The sequence below is a fragment of the Pan paniscus genome, chromosome X (genome assembly GCF_029289425.2).
Source record: "Pan paniscus chromosome X, NHGRI_mPanPan1-v2.0_pri, whole genome shotgun sequence".
Lineage (NCBI taxonomy): Eukaryota > Metazoa > Chordata > Mammalia > Primates > Hominidae > Pan > Pan paniscus.
Genome location: NC_073272.2, coordinates 21918355 through 21944027, shown reverse-complemented (window position 1 = coordinate 21944027; position 25673 = coordinate 21918355). Strand labels below are relative to the sequence as shown.

At 42.3% G+C, this 25673-nt stretch overlaps 1 protein-coding gene and 2 non-coding genes across 3 annotated transcripts; all 3 read left to right on the top strand.

Annotated features, from left to right (window-relative positions):
- The first annotated feature begins 1672 nt into the window (after nt 1–1672).
- On the top strand, nt 1673–20863 carry EIF1AX (eukaryotic translation initiation factor 1A X-linked). Its single transcript, XM_003819558.5, has 7 exons — nt 1673–1950; nt 5603–5686; nt 8380–8483; nt 10214–10264; nt 11953–12034; nt 13607–13698; nt 18336–20863. Exons 1-7 carry the CDS (start codon nt 1935–1937, stop codon nt 18339–18341), a joined length of 435 nt encoding a protein of 144 aa, XP_003819606.1. The 5' UTR covers nt 1673–1934; the 3' UTR covers nt 18342–20863.
- LOC112438591 (small nucleolar RNA U2-19) lies at nt 7840–7919 on the top strand. The gene has a single exon (XR_003026996.1). It is a non-coding gene; the product is annotated as a small nucleolar RNA U2-19 (small nucleolar RNA).
- On the top strand, nt 8090–8159 carry LOC112438590 (small nucleolar RNA U2-30). Its single transcript, XR_003026994.1, has one exon. It is a non-coding gene; the product is annotated as a small nucleolar RNA U2-30 (small nucleolar RNA).
- Nucleotides 20864–25673: the final 4810 nt, after the last annotated feature.

Sequence of the window (25673 nt, the reverse complement as noted above, 5' to 3'; positions counted from 1 at the left end):
ATTTCTGTCTTCTAAGTATGTGCAAACCCTGGTGTTTGTGGAAAGGTGATTTATTTAAAATAAGTTTACTTGGTTTAGTCAAAATAAGTTTACTTAGAAATAAATCTTGTAGAGTACAGCCCAGCATTAGCCAGCTGTATTAGTTTGCTAGGACTGTCATAACAAAGTACCACGTACTGAGTGGCTTAAACAACAGAAATTTATTTTCTCATTGTTCTGGAGACTGAAAGTCTAAAATCAAGCGTCAACAGGGTTGGCCTCTCTCCTGGGCTTATAGATGGCTACCTTCTTGTTCACGTGGTGTTCTCCCTCTATGCCTGTGGCCTAATAATATCTTCTTGTAAGGACACCAGTCAGATAAGGGTCCACACTAATGACCTCATTTCAATTTAATCACGTCTTTGAAGAACTTATGTCCAAATACAGTCACATTGAGTTACTGGGGATTAGAACGTGAACATACGAATTTTGGGGGGGACACAATTCAGCCCATTAACATTGAGCTTAAGTCTTTTCTACCCTCCCTCCCTTTCTGTGTGTATTGAACACCTATTATGTGCCAGACATTCAGCTAAGTGGGGGTAATGGTAAGCAACAAACATGGTCTCTGCCCGGTAAGGTTTACAGTGAGGTAGGACAGACAGACTTAAAGAGTAATAACAAGTGCCATGCAAATATTATGCTTTGGTAATGGATGCCAGGAAAGCCTTGCCCTTCCCATCAGGCTCCCAACCCGGCTGGGCGAGTGAAAGGACTGCGTTATGAGCTAACCGGCTGGGCACGGTGGCTCACGCCTGTAATCCCAGCACTTTGGGAGGCCGAGGCGGGCGCGAGTTGAGGTCACGAGTTCGAGACCAGCCTGGCCAACATGGTGAAACCCCGTCTCAACTAAAAGTACTAAAATTACCTGGGCATGGTGGCACATGCCTGTAATCCCAGCTACTCGGGAGGCTGAGGCAGGAGAATCGCTTGAGCCCGGGAGGCGCAGGTTGCAGTGAGCCGTGATCGCGCCACTGCACTCCAGCCTGGGCGATAGAGCAAGACTCCGTCTTAATAAAAAAATTAAAATATTGGCCGGGCGCAGTGGCTCACGCCTGTAATCCCAGCACTTTGGGAGGCCGAGACGGGTGGATCACGTGGTCAGGAGTTCAAGACCAGCCTAGCTAAGATGCTGAAACCCCGTCTCTACTAAAAACACAAAAATTAGACGGGCGTGGCGGCACGTGCCTGTAATCCCAGCTACTCCGGAGGCCGAGGCAGGAGAATCGCTTGAACCCGGGCGGCAGAGGTTGCAGTGAGCCGAGATCGCGCCACTGCACTCCAGCCTGGGCGACTCTAGAGCAAGACTCCGTCTCAAAAAATAAAATAAAAATTAAAATATACATATTTTTTAAAAACTGAGCTAACCACGAGGTTAACGAGTCAGCCACTTGTCAAACCGGGAGACGCGCGTTTGCTACAAAGCAGCAGAGGTCTGGTCTTAACCAGCAGCAAGCGCCACCTCAACCCGCCCTTTTCTATGACGCAGAGTCTCTCCCCCTCCCTCCCTGACTCCGCCTTTTCCCTGCTTGAGGCCCTGCCCCTCGCGTCCTCTCTGGCTTGCTGCGCACCCTCCCACAACGCGTCTCCCTCGGCTCTAACAATAGGAGTCAGTCGGCCACGCCTGCGTCATAAAGCCTGGGGGCGGGCCCAGCCGGCGACGGGAGGCGGGGAAAAGCGACGCAAAGAGTCGCGGCGCCATTTGCTGCCGCCGAGCGTGGACGCAGGCGGATCTCTGAAGAGCTCGGTCGCCAACCTCTCCCGCGCACGTTGCCTGGCCTCCAGCACCTACTTGGTCCCGCGCGCTCCCTCGTGTCGCCCCTCGGAGCAGCAGCCGCCGCGGTCGCCGCTACCCGGAAAGAAGTCAGAGACGCCGCGAGGTCGCCGCCACCGCCATGCCCAAGAATAAAGGTAATGCCGCCCGGACCCCCGGACCACGGCTCTGCTCGGCCGGGTCTCCCAGGTCCTGCCCGTAGATTGCAGGTCACCCAGGCCGCAGTGATCCTTTTTCCTTCCCGCCCTGCCTGCCGGCGGCTGGGCGCCCCACACGCGACTCTGAGCTCGGGAGAGGAGCTGGGAAGTTAACTCCTGTTGCCCAGTTTGGTCACATTGGGGTGGAGCCGGCGCCATTTTTGTAGGGCCTCCTGCGGGAGAATGTGGGCTTTTGCTCCTGATTCGCGCCAGACTGACCGCTGCTCGGTGGGGACGGTGGCGGGAACCTTCCCCGGGGTGGCCTAGGCTTAGTAGATAGGCCCATTTGGCCTTCCCGGGCATGAGGGGTTAATCCCTGGAAGCCGTTCTGAACTTTCAGAGTGCTGTCTGCATTCGTGAGCACCAGGTACTCCTGCATGGGTTTCTTTATGGACAGTTCAGTATTGTTGAGGCTACTCGCTGTCCCTTGTGAACAGTGGGTGAAACCTTGATACGTTTCTAAGGCTCACCTCTAGAGATTTACTCTCTCCACCCCTTTACAGGATATAGCTTATGTTTGTTTGCTGAAGACTTATTCCATATTGAGCCAAGTTTTCTACTTTTGCTTCAGATGATGCATATGTTGTGAGAATAAAGACCTAATTTAAGTGTCCTCCATTCTGAGGCTAAGCGTTCACAAATGATCAGACTTGAGGATAACTTTATTTGGGATTTCCAAAACGGAAGGCCTAATCTTAAAAAAACAAAAAACAAAAAACAGAACACTCCTAAAGAAATTACTTTTATAGATTTACAGTGTTCCTGTCATTTTTAATAGCCGTATAACTTGAAGAAAATTGTGCAAGTAAATATAGGGAAAATACTGTATTTTCCTACAGGAGAGGAGCATACTTCATAGTCCGTAAGTAGTCTCCTTTGATTATTCATTCTAGAGGAAACCCTCCCCTGACACAGGCCTACTTCTGCTCTCTTTTCTACTTGACAGCTGGCTCCAGGGATTCTACCACATTTCCTCTTTGTAGCTGTCACTTATTACTTTATCCCTTAGGGTACTTGGTCGAGGTGTTCTGTGCACAAGTTGGTGCAGTCACTGCTCATTATTTTGGAAAAGATGGAGTTATAAACAAAAAATTTTAAAGTCTTACAGTTTTCTTCTGTATAATCCTTTATTCTCTCTGAGGTGGTAAGGGGATCACTTCCATCTTATTCTCACCTTTATTTCTAGTAATAAGTTTCCCAATTCTTCCACCAGGCTGTAAGCTCTACAAGGCAGGAATAGTATCTGTCTTAATCTCATTGGATTGCTAGCACTTGACAATTAGTAGATGCTTAATAAATATTTGTTGGTTTAAGTCACCTACCTCCTGTCGACTCCACCCTTAGGTGAATAATAGGTTCTGCTTTGGTTCCAAGGGGATAGGACTTCTACACTAAATCACATCTAGTTCCCTAGCCTCATGTCTTAAGAAAGAGCCTCTCTGGGAATTTCTCCAAAACAACTCTGGTTTAAAGAATGTTGATGTCACTTTAATTGTTGTACACTCAGACCTAGTCTCATTCATTCAACAGAGAATTTAAAGAACATCCCATTACATGGCAATAAAATACAAAGGGGAGTGATCCGGGTATGGTTAATTCTGGTAAATTGACAAGTAATTAATCTTTTCTTAAATAACATTTGAGGCATACAAAAAATACAGCTAACGTGATGTACCTGGGAACCCATTACTCTGAATTTAAGAATTACAACGCAGATTGAGGTAAAGCCCTAATCACCTTTTACTCTCTTTTTGGAGGTAATCACCAGGCTGAGTTTGGTGTTTATCATTCCTGTACTGTCTGAAACCAATCAGTTCTTAGTTATCTTACTTAGAGGAATGGTACTTTTCATGACCCCTGAATTTTATGAGATGGGATTTACTAATGTGGAAATAAAGTCGTTTATTGTTTTCCTTCATTGGAAAATCCAGAAGCCCTGTGAATATAAGCTGTGGTTACACAAGTAAGGGTAAAATTTGCCACATACTATGTGTTAAGTGACTTTTGCTTTGGATTGATTCATATCAGCTTATTCTAGAAATTCTTAGAAACCCATCCTCAAATCAGGAAAAGGGGTATCATTTGGCCCACTCATAAGCATTTAGGGTATAGTGCTCCCACACTTTGAAGAAGTTACTGCCTATGATTTTTAACTCACCACTCCGTTAGCAATATATGGACTATTCTTGACAGATTCATTTGAAGAATTAGTGAACTCAGGTATATAACTCAATAAACAGAGCAGGTATGATCTTGCCCTGAAGGAGCTTGCACTCTGTTTTGCAGATGTGGCATGATTAATGGCTTGATACTTTTCTCTTTCTAGGAATTAGTTTCAGTGTTCCCTAAGAATGCCTCAGATACTGAATTCTAAGGACTCTAGGTGGGTCAGGAAATTGTAGAGGCCCCCCTAAAATAGCACAGAGCAATGTGAGACTGCCCCAGGAGATAGTAAGTGGACTCGATTCAAGAAGTTAGATGTCTGTCTTTGCAGTGATCAGGTGCACATTCATGATTCTATTTGGGTTATGAACTTTTTGCTGCTTCCAAGCTCTTCCCATGAGTCTCTTAGGGTCATTACCACTTACAGCCTTTTTCCTGCCTTTTGGAAATGGCTGCCAATGTGGTTTCCTTTCTGGAATGGGAGCAAAATGCTGTGGAGAGGTAAGCTTATGTGGGGGCTAGGGGCAAAAAAAACATTGTGACTTTGGTCACCCCAGCTTACTGACTATAATCAGTGAATTGATTTACTCACTGAAGCTAAGCGACTTACTTAACTTCTCTGAGCTTCAGGGAACTCATGGGTAAACTGGGAATAAATGAATGTTATGACCTCATGGGGTGATTGTGACAAGTAAATGGGCAGAATTATTGCATAGTGGTTAAGAGCATGGTCACTGGGGTCATATAATAGAAACAGGGGTGTTGAGTAGGGACCAGCATTATAAAAGAAAGTAAATTGGGTACCGAACAGATCTTTTTTATTTTTTAAGAGACAGTGTCTCGCTATGTTGCCCAGGCTAGCCTGGAACCTCCTGGGCTTGCTCAAGTGATCCTCCCACCTGAGCCTCCTGAGTAGCTGAGACCCTAGGCGCACACCACTGCACCCAGTGAGATTTCAATATTTATGGTACTCTGCTACCAAAAGTTTGAAAACCACAGTTCTCTGTCCAGACACTGTCTTCACTTAATTTTGAAAGTATCGGGTTCCTTGCATAGGGCCTGGCTTTAGAAGACACCCAAGATTTCCGCTTAGAAGAACATGTATAGAATTGCATTTTTATTTCAAAAGGATGGGTGCTAAAGTGAAATGTTTTTCTATCTTTTTTAACATAATATCTGCTATTTATGTGTATTTTATGTCAGAAAAATCCCCAAAGGAAATTCCAAGAAGGGTAGGGAGGTGATAATGTGTTAATGTTGGGATTGGAGATTGTAAATTTAATATGATTGAGTAGCTAAAATAGATGAATTTTTTAATTTAAGTGATCTTTTAAAAAATGGTTTTATAAGCCTTAATTTCATTTTATTTCATACTGTTTTACAGATAATTAATGTCATTTACCTCCTTTTCTTTTTTTTAAACCATCAGGTAAAGGAGGTAAAAATAGACGCAGGGGTAAGAATGAGAATGAATCTGAAAAAAGAGAACTGGTATTCAAAGAGGATGGTCAGGGTAAGTGTTTTCATAAATTACGCTTTTTAAAATAACATCCTTTCTTTTTTAGCTGGGGACTTTATTTTTTTGAGACAGCGTCTTGCCCATTGCCCAGGGTGAAGTGTGGTGGCACGATTACAGCCCACTGCAGCCATGACCTCCTGGGCTGAAGCAGTCCTTCCACTTCAGCCTCCCGAGTATTTGGGACTACAGGCACACACCACCACGTCTGGCTAATTTTAAAAATTTTTTTAGGCTGGGCGCAGTGGCTCACGTCTGTAATCCCAGCACTTTGGGAGGCCAAGGCGGGCGGATCACGAGGTCAGGAGTTCGAGACCAGCCTGACCAACATGATGAAACCCTGTCTCTACTAAAATTACAAAAATTAGCTGGGCGTGGTGGCACGTGCCTGTAATCCCAGCTACTCAGGAGGCTGAGGCAGGAGAATTGTTTGAACCTGGGAGGCAGAGGTTGCAGTGAGCCGAGATCACACCACTGCACTCCAGCCTGGGTGACAGAGGGAGACTCTGTCTCAAAAAAAAAAAACAAAAAAAACACTGTATAGAGATGAGGTCTTCATATGTTGCCCTGGCTATTCTCGAACTCCTGGGCTCAAGTGATTCTCCCACCATGACCTCCCAAAGTACTGGGAACTAAGAATGTGTCGTATAGTTCAGAGGGAATTGAGCTATGGTTGACAGTTCTATGATTTAGTTGGCAGTTCTATGATTAGCATTTCTGGTAGTGAATGGTACATATAATATGTTGAGTAGACCATGGACATTTGAAGGATGAGCCTGAGGCCCTTATAGACCTCTCCATTCTCCAGTGCCATTAGCATATAACTTCGTAAACTACAATAAAATGAAACTGAACGGTTAACTGATTTTATTAGACTGAAGAATATTGTAAGTGCCAGACCAAGATACATAGCACTAGTCAAATAAATCCTAACTGGATCGTTTGCCCTTTCCTGTTACTTTTATTTCGAGTCATTTCAAACCTACAGAAAGTTGCAGTATTAGTGCAACAAACTCCCTTAAATCCTTCATCTGTACACACACATATAAAGAAATATATATGTAGGATTTTTTTATTTTTTTTTTTGAGATGGAGTCTCGCTCTGTCGCCCAGGCTGGAGTGCAGTGGCGCGATCTCGGCTCACTACAAGCTCCACCTCCCGGGTTCACGCCATTCTCCTGCCTCAGCCTCCCAAGTAGCTGGGACTGCAGGCGCCCGCCACCATGCCTGGGTATTTTTTTTGTATTTTTAGTAGAGACAGGGTTTCACTGTGTTAGCCAGGATGGGTCTCGATCTCCTAACCTCATGATCCACCCGTCTCGGCCTCCAAAAGTGCTGGGATTACAGGCGTGAGCCACCGCACCCAGCCCCATATGTAGGATTTCTTGAGGACCATTTGAAATTTAGAGACATCATGTTACTTTTCCCTTACTTGATCATGTATCTTCTAAGTGCAAGTATATTTTCTTATATAACTAGAAGAGAATTATCACACTCAGGTAATTTGACATTGATATAATATCTAGTATATACTCCATATTTCCTCAGGTATTCCAATTATTTCCAGTACTTTAGCTTTTAATAGAACTTTGGGTGGATTTATTATGCCATACATATAAACCAGTAAACATGAGATACGTTTTCTGGCTAAAAGTCCTTTGGTTTCTTAGCCTTGGTCATCCTTGCCTCTAAAATAGCAGCTGACTTGACTTGGGCAGACACTGTTTTATTATTACTTTTTCCCTCACTTCAGAAGAAAGGCTGCCTTTGAGTTGACCAACCATGTTGAGGTGGTAGATGGGTGCTAAACTCACTGTAGTCTGAGTAATTGACTTCCACAAGTCATCCCCACTGTTGAGCCTTTCAAAATGAAGTCTCAGTATATTTACTTACAAATTAATGGACATCCTCTCTGGGGATTAGTCATATTCTAATTCAACAAAGACATTGTTTGAAGTTTGTTTTTGTTTGCTAAATGAACTAAAAATTATGAGATTTGCACCTAAAGGTACTGAGGTAAAGGAGAGCCAAAAGTGGGGTAGTCAATCTACTTATTCAGAATGAGTCGATAATTTAAACATGTCTAATAGCAGAGACAGTATATTATAGAAATGGCATTACATTCTCTGAGATCTGCTTTTACTGAAGTGGATCAATGATGAAACTAGCCAAATCTGAGCATCAGAAGGCTTTCCAGGCTACCTGATGCATGATCTCTACAGTTCTGAGAAGCAAAACTATAAAACAATGTAAAACAATAAGGGCATATGTCTGGTGTGTGTGTGGGGGGGGTGTGTGTGTGTGCACCCACACGTGTTTATAAAGGTAGCAGTTGTAGGAATGAATGAGATTGGGGGTGAGGGGGTGCGTATGTATGTCTATGAAAGCCTAATCATTTCTGGGCAATGATGTAAAGGTTTTACGACTGACCTTTGTAACTATGAAGGTTTCTACACTTGACCTGAGCTCAGAAAAAAGAAAGAAAGAAATGGCATCATAGAGTCTTAGTTCTAGCTCTGCCATTAACTAACTTGATGTTTATCACTCCCTTATGTTTGTTTATATTTTTACTATATGTATTTATTCCCAACTGGTGCAACTTTATTCTCTTGACAGTTTTATGTGGACTTTAAGTTGCTGTTATCAAAAGTTGAACAATATTCCATACCCTTTTCCTTTCTCCCCGCTAGAGTATGCTCAGGTAATCAAAATGTTGGGAAATGGACGGCTAGAAGCAATGTGTTTCGATGGTGTAAAGAGGTTATGTCACATCAGAGGAAAATTGAGAAAAAAGGTAGGTGTGATTTGTTTTACTTTAATATAAAATTGGTTAAGGGGGAAAATCCCTCTACAGTTTTTAACTGTCCATGGACTTCATTTTTGGAAATTCCCAAAAGACTTACCTTGGTAAACAGTGATTTACCTATAAGTAAAATAGCAAGGTCTGTAATGGTAATTTTATACAGGTTCTAATGTTAAAGAAGCATTTGTATCACTTGTATTGTATTCCTGCCCAAAAAGTCCAAATTGAGAGACATTCTGCAAAAACAAACGGCCCAGTTTTTTTTTTCCTTGTCTTTTTTTTGATACAGGGTCTCACTCTTATCACCCAGCCTGTAGTGTAGTGGCATGATCTGGGCTCACTGTAACCTCACCCTCATTGGTTCAAGTGATCCTCCCACTTCAGCCTCCCGTGTAGCAGGGACTACAGGCCTGTGCCACCATGCCTGGCTAATTTCTGTATTTTTTGTAGAGATGGGGTTTCTTCATGTTGCTTAGGCTGGTTTCGAATCCTGAGCTCAAGCAATCAGCCCACCTTGGCCTCCCAAAATGCTGGGATTATAGGCATGAGCCACTGTACCCAGCCAGATGGCCCAGCTCTTAATGCAATGTTACTGTCATGAAAGTTTCAAAAAAAAAAAAAAAAAAAAAGCTGGGGTACTATTCTAGTTGCAAGGAGACTTAAAGAGACCTGACAGTTAAATGCAGTAGGTTGCCCTTGTTTGGATTCTGATTTAGGAATTGGACATATAGCTGTAAAGTGTACATTCAGAAAATTTGAATATGAGTTATATAAGCATTGTATTAATGTTGCATCTCTTGAATGTCATCGTGAATGGACTGCCTTGGAAAGTAATGATTAATTCACCATCACAGTAGTTATTCAGGCAGATTTATTAATCAGGTTGACTAAAAGTCCCAACTCTGATTTTGTATTTATTTTTTTTAATTTGGTATGTTAATCCTTCTATTCCCAAACTAAAATCTTTTTTTCTTTTTCTTTCTTTTTTTTTTGAGACAGAGTCTCACTCTGTCATCCAGGCTGGAGTGCAGTGGCACAATCTTGGCTCAGTGCAGTCTCCACCTCCCAGATTCAAGTGTTTCTCCAGCCTCAGCCTCCTGAGTAGCTGGGATTATAGGCATGCGCCACCACGCCTCGCTAATTTTTGTATTTTTAGTAAAGACAAGGTTTTACCATTTTGGCCAGGCTGGTCTTGAACTCCTGACCTCAAGTGACCCGCCGGCCTCGGCCTCCCAAAGTGCTGGGATTATAGGCGTGAGCCACAGTGCCAGCCCAAACTAAAATCTCTTAATTTCTTTTCTTTTTTTTTTCTTTTAAAGAAGTTTATTTATTTGTTTTTTTGAGACGGAGTCTCACTCTGTTGCCCAGGCTGGAGTGCAGTAGCGCAGTCTTGGCTCACTGCAACCTCCGTCTCCCAGGTTCAAGTGATTCTCCAGCCTCAGCCTCCCGAGTAGCTGGGACTACAAGGGCATGCCACCACGCCCAGCTAATTTTTGTATTTTTTAGTAGAGACGGGTTTTTGCCATGTTGGCCAGGATGGTCTGGAACTCCTGACCTCAGGTGATCCGCCCACCTTGGCCTCCCAGAGTGCTGGGATTACAGGCATAAGCCACCGCTCCTGGCCTAAAATCTCTTAATTTCTAAACTAATTGATTGTTACTCTGGAATTTCTTGATTCTTCGTTATTTTAAATATGACGGGCAGTGACTTTTCTTTTGTAGGTTTGGATAAATACCTCGGACATTATTTTGGTTGGTCTCCGAGACTACCAGGTAAAATTTACATGTAAATTTTTCCTATTTTACTGGCTTGAATTTGATGAGCCATTTCTTAAGAGCCAGTTTTGTTTTAGGCATTGTGCTAGGAATCCCAGGGATTATGTTTAAATCAAAATCTGGGAGCCATTATTTTAGGGGATACAGCTGAATGAGTTAAGTGCCCATCCCACAAAAGGCTCATAGCCTGGTAGTGGAGAGAGTTAAGCACACAAGTAATTACAATACACATCACAACATAGGTATGTGCTATAAATCTAAAGGAGCACTTGGGAAAGAAAGAAAGTGGTGGTTGCCTTTCGTGATCGTAACCCTTGACTCTGTAGACTCATTGTGGGTCTGTGAGATCCATTTGACATCCACCTATTGGAAATCATCCCTGTATGATACTATCTCTATTTGTATAGCCTCGATCATACTTTGATTTAAAAAAAAAATCCAGAATAAATAATTTAAATCTTCACTTTAAGCCATTGTTTCTTAACTGTGGGCAGTTTTGCCCTCCGAGGGACATTGGCAGTGTCTGGAGACTTTTCTGGTTGTCACAACTGGGGGATGGGTGCAGTGCTGCTAGCATGTAGTAGATAGAGGCTGGGGTGGGCACAGGACAGCATCCCATAACAGAGAATGGTCCGCCTCACAATAATCCATAGCGCTGAGGTGAGAAAGCTTGCTTTAAATTCATACCATTTTAATGTCCATTTTTTTCTTATGATCTAACAATAACCCCAGAAATGGGAAGAATAAGTAATTTCCTGTTCGATAGATAAGGAAACCAAGGGTCCAAAATGAGTAACATTTTGACTGTAAAGTGACAGCCAGGACCAACTTCTGATTTGAAATTATTCATGATCTTTCCGTGCCCCTCCTACTTACAGGGTGGTCAATGGCTCGATAGCATCTTCTGGAAGCTTGTTAGAAATACAGGTTCTTTGACTCTTCAGTCAGAACATGCATTTTAATAAGATCTCCATAGGCTTCTATACACTTTACATTTTAAGAAGTACTGGTCTGAATCACACTGTCCTTGAAGTTGAAGCAATCAATTTTCTCCCTTAACTGAGTTAAATTATTTTCAAATAGGGAAGTAGAAACATTCTAAGGCAGTATTTCTCAATGGGACTTTTGCATCAGAAATACCTAAAGAACTTCTCACAATACTAATTCTTGGGCTTCTCTTCACATCTACTAATCTGTCTTCAGAAGATATAAAAGCTCCACAGGAGATTGTGATTGATACCTAGGCAAAGAAGCACAGATAATACAGAAAGGTATAATTTCCTTAGGTCATTATACCAGTCTCAGTTCAGTCTCAGTTTTGGAATTGCAGTGTTTGATCACCCTGCAAATTATTGTCCCAGGGAACTTTTGTACTTCAAAAGACTTCTGATCAAAGGGTAATATTAAATAATCTAAAATATGAGGTATGCACAGTTCTGCTCTTATTAAAGTGAGATCTTTATATTTCCCAAGCTTGTTAATCATTCAGGCATGTACATAAGCTTCCTCTTGGGTTAAACCTAAGGATCTTTTTCAGAGGGTATGAGAAAGCTTTAAAATTTAAAAGGAGAAAGATTTATAGTAAAACGGTGAGATTTGATTGTTTATTCAATATGAGAATTTATGAAATAACTGATAATATTTTGTTATGATCAGTTTTTTAAAGTTATTTGTCTCTATTTAAGGATAACAAAGCTGATGTAATTTTAAAATACAATGCAGACGAAGCTAGAAGTCTGAAGGCATACGGCGAGCTTCCAGAGCATGGTAATGTCTGAGTTACTATATTAACTTGTCATATGGTATTTAGGTTATGTGTTGCTGTTTAGGTGAAGGAACTATGGATTTTGCTTATTTACTTTAGTGCTTACATTTTTAGTTTTAAGTATGCCTGCCTATGCTTCATAATACTAGATACTATAAGAAAGAAATTACTGGAATTCTGTTCCTAATAAATATGGTGAGGAGTTCTGTAAGCTTTGGACTTCCACATAATGCTAACTAAAGGAAGAATTTTGTTATAGTATCTATTAAAATTCCTTCCTCAAGAGACTGTCAGTGCGCATATGGGTTAAACATGAAGTGCAAGTCAGCCGGGCATGGTGGCACATGCCTGTAGTCTCAGCTACTTGGGAGGCCAAGACAGGAGGATTGCTTGAGTCCAAGAGTTCAAGGATGCAGTGACCTATGATCATGCCACTATACTCGAGCCTGAGTGACAAAGTGAGACCTTGTCTCAAAAAAAATTAAAAAAAAAAAAAAAAAAACCATGAAGCAAGGGCAAGTAATTAGGTACCGTTACTGATTTTGTTTGTTTGTTTTGAAATGGAGTCTCACTCTTTTGCCCAGGCTGGAGTGCAGTGGTGCAGTCTTGGCTCACTGCAACCTCTGCCTCCCAGGTTCAAGCGATTCTCAGCCTCCAAAGCAGCTGAGATTACAGGCATGCACCACCATGCCCGGCTAATTTTGTAGTTTTAGTAGAGACGGGGTTTCACCATGTTGGTCAGGCTAGTCTCAAACTCCTGACCTCAGATGATCCACCCACCTCTGCCTACCAAAGTGCTGGGATTTCAGGCGTGAACCACCATGCCCGGCCTCATTACTGATTTTTATTAAAAAGTTATATTTCCATTTTATCGTTGTATAATAGTATCCCATAGGATTTTTTAAAAGCAACATTTCTTGGTTTTCACCCTTCCAAATACAAAAGTAATGAATTCTTAACGCAGAAAACCTAAAAATAAGTCCCTTATAACCTCATCAAAGGGGAAATGTACTTGACATACTGTTTTGTAGGCCTGCATTTTCACTTGGCAGTTATTATTTTTGGCTCTGTTGTATCTTAAGAAAAAACATAATTTTGTTATATTTTACTTAAGCATGAAAGTCCTGCTGAAATTACTTAGCATTTCTGATCTAAGAAATGTTAATGTATATAGGAATAGGACTAGCGCTTCCTGGTTCATTTTCATTGCTTAGGGGTAATCATGATTTGACCAGATCTTTCTGATTGATGAGTCTATCTGATGATTAGTGAACCAGCTATTCTTAAGGAAATACGTTGTTACCATATTTCCTTGTATGTTGAGAAGTATACCTGAAAGTTACAATAGCTTCGGAATTAGTGTAATTAGGGCCTTCCTTACTAAAAATACCTTTGCAAACAAAAGAAAATGGTAACACAAATACTCCCATCTTGACATAGCAGTGACACTGCAGGAATTTTTTTTCATAAAATATTCTTTATAGTTATTGTCTTATATAAAAGGAATGCTCTTATGATGAAACTTTGAGTAAATTACAGTGCTGACTTATGAGTATTTCTTACTGTGTCCTTAGCTAAAATCAATGAAACTGATACATTTGGTCCTGGAGATGATGATGAAATTCAGTTTGATGACATTGGAGATGATGATGAAGATATTGATGACGTAAGTAGATGTACCTTGTGTTTTCCAATTTTTGTTATTATCCATGGAGAAACCAACTTTCCCCTAACATCCATTAATTTTAAGAACATGGGACACTTAAATAAGGTTGTATTTTGAGAATTGTCTGAATTAAATAATATTATTTAGAAGGCACCTGGTCAAACTGTTTATATTTTGAGAATTCTTTTTTTTTTTTTTTTTTTTTTTTGAGATGGAGTTTCGTTCTGTCACCCAGGCTGGAGTGCAGTGGTACAATCTCAGCTCACTGCAATCTCTGCCTCCTGGGTTCAAGCGATTCTCCTGCCTCAGCCTCCTGAATAGGTGGGACTACAGGCGCGTGCCACCACGCCTGGCTAATTTTTGTATTTTTAGTAGAGACGAGGTTTCATCATGTTGGCCAGGCTGGTCTCGAACTCCTGACCTCAGGTGATCTGCCCTCCTCGGCCTCCCAAAGTGCTGGGGTTACAGGCGTGAGCCACCATGCCCGGCCCTATTTTGAGAATTCTTTTTTTTTTTTTTTTTTTTTTTTTCATTTTCTTCAAAACTTTATCAAGAATTGCACCGCTTTTCAAAAATCTTGTTATTGACAGCAGTGCTACTTATAATTAAGTCATCAACATAATTCTATTACAGATATTAATGACTTCGTTGTTTCTTCTTTTTTTTTATTTTTTAATTTTTTTTATTTTTTTTTTTAATTTATTTATTTTTATTGATCATTCTTGGGTGTTTCTCACAGAGGGGGATTTGGCAGGGTCATAGGACAATAGTGGAGGGAGGGTCAGCAGATAAACAAGTGAACAAAGGTCTCTGGTTTTCCTATGCAGAGGACCCTGCGGCCTTCCGCAGTGTTTGTGTCCCTGGGTACTTGAGATTAGGGAGTGGTGATGACTCTTAACGAGCATGCTGCCTTCAAGCATCTGTTTAACAAAGCACATCTTGCACCACCCTTAATCCATTTAACCCTGAGTGGACACAGCACATGTTTCAGAGAGCACAGAGTTGGGGGTAAGGTCACCGATCAACAGGATCACAAGGCAGAAGAATTTTTCCTAGTACAGAACAAAATGAAAAGTCTCCCGTGTCTACCTCCCTCTACACAGACATGGCAAACATCCGATCTCTCAATCCCTTCCCCGCCTTTCCCCCGCTTCTATTCCACAAAACCGCCATTGTCGTCATGGCCCATTCCTAATGAGCTGCCGGGTACACCTCCCAGACGGGGCGGTGGCCGGGCAGAGGGGCTCCTCACTTCCCAGTAGGGGCGGCCGGGCAGAGGCGCCCCTCACCTCCCGGACCGGGCGGCTGGCCGGGCGGGGGGCTGACGCCCCCACCTCCCTCCCGGACGGGGCGGCTGGCCGGGCAGAGGGGCTCCTCACTTCCCAGTAGGGGCGGCCGGGCAGAGGCGCCCCTCACCTCCTGGATGGGGCGGCCGGCCGGGCTGGGGGCTGACCCCCCCCCACCTCCCTCCTGGACAGGGCGGCGGGCCAGGTGGGGGGCTGACCCCCCCACCTCCCTCCCGGATGGGGCGGCTGGCCGGGCGGGGGGCTGACCCCCTCACCTCCCTCCCGGACGGGGCGGCTGGCCGGGCAGAGGGGCTCCTCACTTCCCAGTAGGGGCGGCCGGGCAGAGGCGCCCCTCACCTCCCGGACGGGGCGGCTGGCCGGGCGGAGGGCTGACCCCCCCACCTCCCTCCCGGATGGGGCGGCTGGCCGGGCAGAGGGGCTCCTCACTTCCCAGTAGGGGCGGCCGGGCAGAGGCGCCCCTCACCTCCCGGACGGGGCGGCTGGCCGGGCGGAGGGCTGACCCCCCCACCTCCCTCCCGGTCGGGGCGGCTGGCCGGGCGGGGGGCCGACTCCCCCACCTCCCTTCCGGATGGGGCGGCTGGCCAGGCGGGGGGCTGACCCCCCCACCTCCCTCCCGGACGGGGTGGCTGGCCGGGCGGGGGGCTGACCCCCCCACCTCCTTCCCGGACGGGGCGGCTGGCTGGGCAGAGGGGCTCCTCACTTCCCAGTAGGGGCGGCCAGGCAGAGGCGCCCCTCACCTCCCAGATGGGGCGGCTGGCCGGGCAGGGGGCTGACCCCCCCCACCTCCCTCCCGGACGGGGTGGCTGGCCAGGCGGGGGGCTGACCCCCCCACCTCCCTCCCGGACGGGGCGGCTGGCCGGGTGGGGGGCTGACCCCCCCCACCTCCCTCCCGGACGGGGCGGCTGGCCGGGTGGGGGGCTGACCCCCCCACCTCCCTCCCGGACGGGGCGGCTGGCCTGGTGGGGGCTGACCCCCACCTCCCTCCTGGATGGAGTGGCTGCCGGGCAGAGACGCTCCTCACTTCCCAGACGGGGTGGCTGCCGGGCGGAGGGGCTCCTCACTTCTCGGGGGGTGGTTGCCAGGCGGAGGGTCTCCTCACTTCTCAGACGGGGCAGCTGGGCAGAGACGCTCCTCACCTCCCAGACGGGGTCGCGGCCGGGTAGAGGCGCTCCTCACTTCCCAGACGGGGCGGCGGGGCAGAGGCGCTCCCCACATCTCAGACGATGGGCGGCTGGGCAGAGACGCTCCTCACTTCCCAGATGGGATGGTGGCCGGGAAGAGGCGCTCCTCACTTCCTAGATGGGATGGCGGCCGGGCAGAGACGCTCCTCACTTTCCAGACTGGGTAGCCAGGCAGAGGGGCTCCTCACGTCCCAGATGATGGGCGGCCAGGCAGAGACGCTCCTCACTTCCCAGATGGGGTGGCGGCCGGGCAGAGGCTGCAATCTCGGCACTTTGGGAGGCCAAGGCAGGCGGCATGCTTCGCCGGGTGGTCAGAGCTATTTGCCCATAGTCCGTAGCCCAGAGCCGGGGCTGCTCGGCTCTCCGTCCCGGGGGGCCGGGGCCGGGCTGGAGGCGTGCGAGCCTCTCATCGCCGCCTCCCAGCGCAGCCCGACTCTGTCTTATTTTGAGAATTCTTATAACCCTCTTCAATTTCTCTTCCTGAAAAGGTCAGTGTTTGCATTGGCAATATTAACGCCAGCCACTCTAATCATAACTTGTTTAATTAAGAGTCTCTAAAGAGATAGCCATTAAGAAATTTAGTGGACAGTTGAAAAATAGATCTTATCAAAGGAACATGCCTTTTTAATTGAAATATTAGTGTGTTGAAAGAATCTTGTTTGAACCAGCTTGATATGAAGCATTGGAATTACAACATACACTGAAAGCCTTGTCAAAATGGAAGCCTATTGCCAATTATGGTATTTTTAGCTGTTGGGTGTGTACTGTTGGCAAACTCTTGGTTTGCAGTTGGTATGTTTATTTTGAGGAAAATGGATTGTCTTTCCTAATAGTAAAGTAGTAATGCCCATAAGTGTAAATGCTTTACTGCACTTCTGCTGTTACTGTAATTGAATGAAATTCAAACTTAATCTTTTGGCAGTATAAATTTATTTAGCGATTGGGGTGTTACTCTTAAATCTGTTTTGGGCTCTTCTTTTCAAACCTCTTTTAACTAAAATGTAGTTCAGAAACCACCTGTGTATTTCAACCCAAAAACAATAATAAGTCAGATGTGGTGGTATGCACCCATAGTCCCAGCTACTCAGGAGACTGATAGGGGGGAGGATCACCTGAGCCCAGGAGTTCAAGACCAGCCTGGGTAACATAGCCAGACTTTGTCTCTATATAAATAACATAATAACGTTAAATTTGATGCAAAGATGGAATTTCGGAATACCTAGAGCAGTTGTTCCTGACCAAGAATACTCACACTGTGAGTTAAATTACTAATATTATAGACATTTTAACATGTACACAAAAATAGGAAGTGAGAAATAAACATATTGTTCCGTTATTTTCTTAATTTTGGAGACCCTGAGCCAAGAGGAGTCTTATGACTAAACTGTTACTAATATTTTGACAATAGAGTTAACAATTCTATTCTTTGGTAAATAAGAGCTTGCAGCTGACATGTGGATTAAGCGCCAACCCAAACATTTTGACATCTGAGCAGGGGTAGAAGGCCTCTTTAAAAAAAAAAAAAATTAAGGAACCTAACCAGAGAACATGCATGGATATGAAGCCGCATGCACCAAGATAATGGGTTGAGAATCTAGGCGTGGTCAAGATTTTCTCAGTAAAAATTTCTGGATCTGGGCCAACGCCTCCTCAGAACTGGACCCAGCTGGCTGGCTGGAAAAGAGATGGTAAAGAGTGATTATTAAAGGAGTTCTCTTGAACATTTTGTAAAAGTTGGCTCTGTCACCTGAGAACCCTACTCTTTGAGACATTTCTCCAGGTGGTTTATAGATGTTTTAACTATAACCAGATTGACTCAGGAGAATTAGGTCAGTATCACACTGAACGGGATCAATCATATCATGCTTCCCGTGTCTGCTCCCATCCGTGAGATACAAAAATCTCAAATTACAAGCATTAAAGGAAGGAGACAGTAAATTTTATTAAGAATATTTTGCATAACATGTAACATTACAAAGGAGATCATCACGATTTACTTATAACAGGCCAGAATTATAGGAATTTCTTCTTCAAACTGGATTTGTTTCTCACATAGCCTAAGGAGGTGAAAGTCTCCCTTATATATGGAGTAGACTGTTGGAATATAAGAATTCTTTTTCCTTTCATCTGATGTTCTTTTCCCTTCCAGATCTAAATTGAACTCAACATTTTACATTCCATCTTTTCTGAAGATTGTCCTACAATTTGGATTTTGACCATGACAAAGAAGATTAAAATTTCATTAGCATGAATGCAATTTGTTAAAGCAGACTGATTTGTTTCTAAGATATTTTTGGTTTTTTTAAAACTGATAATAATGCTGAATTATCTTAAGTGAGATGTTAAGCCCACTTTGTTCTTTTAATGTAATGGAGCTTATGGGTAGAAGACCATGTCTACTAATTACAAAAAAAAAAAAAAAAAAAATGCATTGCTGCTTTTCCTACCACTTCCAGTAAGAAAATGGGTGTTTTGAAGAAATCATTTGCCTTGTCCTCACGGAATCTGATTAAGCCCTGGCCTCTTGATTGTATAGAATCATTGTGTATATTCCAGTTACCTAGATATTCCCTTGAGATTTTGATACAATTTGAGGGAGGCAGAAGTCTGCATTTGAAGAAAAAAAATAAGTCTGTTTGTCATATTTAAGTAGCCTGTGGCTATTTTTATACTGATTTTGATATCATGTTCTTTTCATAGTCGTATTTTGCCACCGTAAACATAAAAAAAAAAAAAAGATTTCCAAAATGCCGTTTTCAGAACCTGGGTTTTAATAGCAGTATTGAATTTGTAAGCTTAGTAGTTGCAGAAATTGAACACTAGGTGGCACTCAGTTATCTTAACAGGGGAAGTACTGATATAATTGTTGACTTTTCTTTTACTATGTGTAAGAAATACCCCAAACATGAAAAGATTGTTTTGATCATGTGCATGTATGTAGAATATTTTTGCAGAGCAGAAAGATTATGTTAGAAGTGTGATTTTTATTTTCAGAAGTCATATACATGTAAGCTACAATTTTGAGTGCTTTATAAACACTTAAGATATATATAAATTTTAATTTCATAGCAACTTGTAAAAAATAAAATACTTGTTGAAAAGCCTTTTTCAACATACCCCTAAGCTAAGGGAAGAGGAAGGAATAACAACTCGATGAAAAGATGGTCTCCAATTTCTGAATGAAAAAGCTACAGCTGAGAAATAAAATAAAATGTCATGCTGCAGAATATGTTATACCCTTATTTTGTGTTAAGGATATATTTTATTATGTGAATGGTTTTGTTTTTGTTTTTTGTTTTTGTTTTTTGCTTGTATTGGGAATTAGCTTTACTGGTAACTTCCTTATTTAGTTTTTAGTGGTCAACTCTAATAAAATGAAACTAGGGCTGAGCTAGTTAGCCCTCACTAGCCAAACTGAAACTGTATGCAACATTAAAAGAAGAGATCCATCATGTAGCTTGTGACACTTTTATTTTATTAGTCACCGGGGAACTTCTCAGTGATGAAAATACACAGGGTAATAAACCTTCACATGGCTTCAAAAGGAAAACAAGCAAATCTTCTCTAATCTACTCTTACTATAATTTCCTAAGTGTACACCAAACTCTGGATTTAAAAATCTGAGGTACTATAGAACATTAAGTTGAAGAATGGAAATTAAGAGTACATATTCATGGTTTATATTTCTTATTCTATGGAGTTCGTGAACACATCTAGGTGGAATGCATCTGAGACTAAGGGCTGGTTTTTAATCCTCATAAGAAACCAGCCTTGAAGAATTAACAGTTCTCTTCATTGGTATTCTAAACATCCTAAGATATTTAGGCTTCTGTACATAAAAGTGTTTTTGCTAAATTTACAGTATATATAGATCCTTTCATATTATTTTACTAAGAATGTTTGAACTTTGCGTATTTGATATAGTTCCTGGTAGGAATAGCACAGCTCAAACATTAGTTTTTCTACTTATCTCCTCTAACACGTGGTTTGTCTGGAGAGTTTCTAAAAATTCAGCTATAACCCCAGTTCATGTATTTACTGGTGATTGTTCTTGCTGAGGTAGTAACAGCCCAATCTTGGGCTGTTAAATCCTAGGAAATCTCGAATCATAGTGATTAAAATAGTTGGGGTAAAGTTGTAGCTTATATGCAATACTACTTGGAGGAATTCTTTTACTAATTTGTATTTAATGTGGAAATTGTATAGTTTCATTGATTTAATCATAAATAATGGAAATGGTCTTCAAGAAGTTTTATTTTTCATTTTTTTGCTTATACACTCTGATTCCTATAATACAGTGCTATAAGCTATGCACAGAAAATAAAATGTTTGAAATCCAAGAATAATGGTTCTTACTGCTAAGAGGGAGTAATAGTTATTACTAATGATTTTGATTGGGTTGCATTTTTGTTGCAATGTTTATTCCACTTGCAGTTAGAATATGAATATGTTTTATCACTAATGTGGCTACATAACCAAACATTTGTGTAAAAAAAAAAAGCCAAGATTTCATTGTTTGTTGAATATTTCTTAAGCATCTAGCCCCTAAAGAGACCGCTTCTTACCAAGCCTGTAAACTATGCATGATGGAAATTCTTGTATTTTATTTAGGAATGGCTGTTGGTTTACTCACCACATCTGTGGAATCATGGCTATAAATGTTTGCTTTACAAACTCTTTGTGACTTGTAATTTAACTTAATCTCATCTAATGTAAATATTAGTTTATGATGTTCAGTAACATCTTTCATAGGTATAAACTGCTGTCATTATTGATTTCAGAGTAACTCTGAGTAATCAAATAGGTAAAAGCATGTTTTGAGTAAAATAGCTAGATTTATACTTTACTTGTATACAGACTTAACAACAACCGGTATTGACTGGATTGACAGCTAAAGTATCAGAATGAAAGCAAGGTTTTTTTTGATGTTACCTGACTGTCATAAAGATGAAAATGATTTGTATTGGTATGAAATGCTTATCTTTATTCTACTTAGTAAGGGTAAGTTTTATTTGTACTCTTTGGACTCCCATGAACTTTTGCACACTGCTTTGTGTTTTTGGTTTACCCTAAACTACCATCCTTTTTATCTTTGCTTTTTTTCTTCCTATTCAGAAAAGAGCAAAATGTGAAAAGACACAAGACTCTCAGGTATAGAATGAACTGAGCAATTTGGAGAATGTATTGGACTTTGTCCTCTCTTATTCCCCCCTCCTAGCCCTGCAAGTTGCTAGGTACTTGTGAGGCAATGTACTGGAGAGGGGAGAGCATGGATCCTGGGGTCAAAGGGCCTTTGCCTCCACCCTTACTTGGCCCTCTACCTGCAGGTGACCACTGGCACATTCTCCTGCTTGTCTCAGCTTCAGGTTCTTCACCTCTAAGATGGGGATGATGAAAACAGTACCTGTCATGCAGAATTGTTGGGAGGATTGATAATTTAGATGTTTATACATGTAATCTACTTAGATCAGTGTCTGCTCTTTTCACTTGATATCCAGTACTATGTAAGATAGAAGATGCATGTCTTCTGTATTCTGTATTTCCCATTTCTTTTGCGTGCAGTCTTTGATTCGTACAATAGAAGGAACACGTAGAATGTATATTTGTACATTCATGTCAACATAGTATTTGAAATTGCTACCAAACTCATTTAATTTGGCATAAGACTAACAGATGAAGTCTCTCATTTGCTTGAAGATATTTTACAAAATACCAACTGTTCTATATTTCTTTAGAAAAAGATTATAGTTATTAATATTGATACCTCTGATAATATTTTATTCTTAAATCTTCAGTGATTCCTTTTACTATAGATTCATGACAGCTAATTAGTACTAACTGATTTAGAGGTTTCCTTTCCCATCATATGGAATGATGTAAAGAAATCAGATACAAACTACTGCAATTAGAAAATAAAATATGAACAACTTTCAACAATGTATACAATTGATTCTTTTCTAACTTTATAACATTTTAAACTATTTATTCATATGATTCTTTTCCAAAAATTTGCTGTTTTTAAAACTTAATTGTGATATATAAGGAAAAGGTATACCTTGTTTTTATTTTTGTCTGTTTTTGGTTGTTTGATCTGAATGAATCCATTTAGCCATATTCCAGATACGGGGTTGCATTTTCTCAGCAAGTGAATTTGTCACAAATCTGTGCTGAAGAAGGCATTTTCTAATGGTAAGTCACTTCAGCAGAGTGACTTCAGATTGCAAAGTCACATTCAACAGACCTTACTTTATACGATGCAGAGACCTATAGGTGAGGTAAATACTTACACTTCTGGCCAACTTGCCCCCTTTTAAAAGCCCAGTCTGTACTGCCATTCCAATCCATTGTTTTGTTCAGTTCACAACTTGATGTTGGTAGATCAGAAAGTAGGGACAAAGTCTGAGTCAAGTCCCATTGCTGATTTCTGTGCTGTCAGATACAAAATTAGTTGGACTTCGCAGATTTGATAACATTTAATACATATTTACAATTTTAAACCTGTCTTAGGAATCTAACAATGGGATTTTTTTGTTGTTGTTGTTTTCTTGAGACAGAGTCTCACTCTGTTGCCCAGGCTGGAGTGCAGTGGTGCAGTCTCAGCTCACTGCAGCCTCTGCCTACCAGGTTCAAGCAATCCTCCTGCCTCAGCCTCCCGAGTAACTGGGATTACAGGCGCGCATCACCACGCCCAGCTGATTTTTGTATTTTTAGTAGAGATGGGGTTTCACCATGTTGGCCAGGCTGGTCTCGAATTCCTGACCTCAAGTGATCCGCCCGCCTCAGCCTTCAAAGTGCTGAGATTACAGGCGTGAGCTACCATGCCCGGTTGGGAATTTTCTTAGGTTATCTGCCAAAGGCAAACAGAGAAATAAACTTGCAATTAAAAAAAGGTTTTTGGGGCCAGGGCGCAGTGGCTCACACCTGTAATCCCATCACTTTGGGAGGCCAAGGTGGGCGGATCACCTGAGGTCGGGAGTTCATGACCAGCCTGGCCAACATAGTGAAACCCTGTCTCTACTAAAAATACAAAAATTAGCCAAGCGTGGTGGCGGGTGCCTGTAATTCCAGCTATTTGGGAGACTGAGGCAGGAGATCACTTGAACCTGGGAGGTGGAGGTTGCAGTGACTTGACGTCGTGCCAGTGCACTCTAGCCTGGGCAACAGAGCGAGACTCTGTCTCAAAAAAAAAAAAAAAAAAACATTGGACAGGTGTGGTGGCACACTCCTGTAATCCCAGCACTTTGGGAGGCCAAGGCAGGTGGCAGGTGGATCTCCTGAGGTCAGGAGTTCAAGATCAGCCTGACTAACATGGTGAAACCCCGTTGCTACTAAATACAAAAAAATTAGCCAGGCGTGGTGGCACATGCCTGTAATCTGAGCTGCTTGGGAGGCTGAGACAGGAAAAGAGCTTGTACTTGGGAGGCGAGGTTGCAGTGAGCCGAGATTGCACCATTGCACTCCAGCCGGGACAACAAGAGCGAAACTCCGTCTTAAAAAAAAAAAAAAAAGCTCTAGTATGGGTGAATAGTACCTTAAAATCTACTATACCACTTAGTTGTTAGTCTACTGCAGGTCTCAAATTATCTGGTCTCAAGCCCTTTATATCAAGGGGCAACAAACTACAGTAGATAGGTCAAGTACGTCCCACTACCTATTTCTGTTAATAGGTTTTATTGGAATATAGCCACACTCATTTGTGTGTGTTGTCTATGGCTATTTTTGCACTACGGTGGCAGAACTGAGTTGTTCTAACAGATCAGATGGCCTGCAAAGACCCAAGGTATTTACTATCTGGTCCTTTGTAGAAAGGGGTTTGCCAACTCCTACTATATACTTAAAAATGAAGAATCACAGAGCTCTTTTATCTGGCTGATGTTGGTAGATCAAATTTCTAAAACTAATTTTTACTTGAAAGTATAAATGTAGCACTGGCAATAAATACTGTCAATTTTCCTTGAAATGGCAACATTGCTTGTGAGTTGTCTGTCAATGTTGACTGTATTAATAGATTTTGTAAAAATGTTAATTCAAGAATAAACCCAATGCATTAGCATAAACTTTTTTTTTTTTTTTTGAGACGAAGTCTCACTCTTTCACCAGGCTGGAGTGCAGTGGTGCGATCTCAGCTCACTGCAACCTCTGCCTCACGGGTTCAAGTGATTCTCCTGCCTCAGCCTCCCAAGTAGCTGGGACTATAGATGCACGCCACCACACCTAGCTAATGTTTGTATTTTTAGTAGAGACGGGGCTTCACCATGTTGGCCAGGATGGTCTCGATCTCTTGAACTCATGATCCGCCCGCCTCAGCCTCCCAAAGTGCTGGGACTACAGGCATGAGCCACCGCGCCCGGCCTAGCATAAACAATAAGGAGTAACAGAAACAAAAATTTGAGATGGCATTGTTGCACATTTTTGCAAATCTTGACCAGCTTGATAGAAGACAGTCTCATATCTGCTTTTGTATTCAATGTGTCCTAGTAAGTTTTGGTTAAAGCATATGAAGAAAATCTGGCCTCAGAGGTATGTAGTTGGAAAAGGAAGATTTTAATAGTCTTTTCAGATACTTGTATGTTCTTTGATACTACACACAATCTTGACAAGAGGTGATTTCTTAAGTTGCACTGTGGAATCTAACACCAAATCAACAAACGTTTCATACTGTTACATTATAATTCATTGGTCTATTTTGAACTATGAATGGACTTTGTAACTTCACACACCTGGAAAACTTGGAAAAAACTGACAGAGGTATGATCTTCCATATGTTGACCCTTTTCATTCTACAGTATTAAGATGCCACATTTCATTAATGTCACTATCTCTTCAGAAAAGTTCTTACTTTAGTGAAGTTGTCAAGCTAATGGTAGCAGATACTAGTTTTGTAAAACTTTTTTCATGCTAGAAAGCCCAAATTTTATCACCACCAACAAATATGGTCACTTGTTTCCCTTGAAGTGTCAGGCTAATTTTATTCGTTTTTGCAAAAATGTTGAACACAAATCCAAGTTTGAATTACCAGCTTATCAGCTTTTCTTTCAAGTAAAAATGATATTTCATGAAAGTGTCCAGTTGTTTGGAATACAAATTATCACAAATGCTTTTCCTTGAGACAACTGCTGTACATTGGTATGCAGAAGAGGTTTGTGTAGTATTCCCCACTTTGTCACATGAAATATTGAAAAGGTGTACTCAAAGGTTAGGATGTACCAGTGTATGAGATTAATCTCTTCAGGTTAATAAATTTTTATTGCATTGTCAGAGACACTAACTTTTTTTTTGAGATGGAGTCTCCGTTGCCCAGGCTGGAGTGCAATAGTGCAATCTCAGCTCACTGACCTCTGCCTCCCGGGTTCAAGCGATTCTCATGTCTCAGCTTCCCAAGTAGCTGGGATTACAGGCATGCGCCACCACACCTGGCCAATTTTCATATTTTTAGTATGGTTTCACCATGTTGGCTAGGCCGGTCTGGAACTCCTGACCTCAAGTG

Coding starts and splice junctions, on each gene's coding strand:
- EIF1AX (XM_003819558.5), top strand. Junction 8,484..10,213: donor GAGGAAAATTGAGAAAAAAG/GTAGGTGTGATT, acceptor TTTCTTTTGTAG/GTTTGGATAAATACCTCGGA. Junction 10,265..11,952: donor TTGGTCTCCGAGACTACCAG/GTAAAATTTACA, acceptor TCTCTATTTAAG/GATAACAAAGCTGATGTAAT.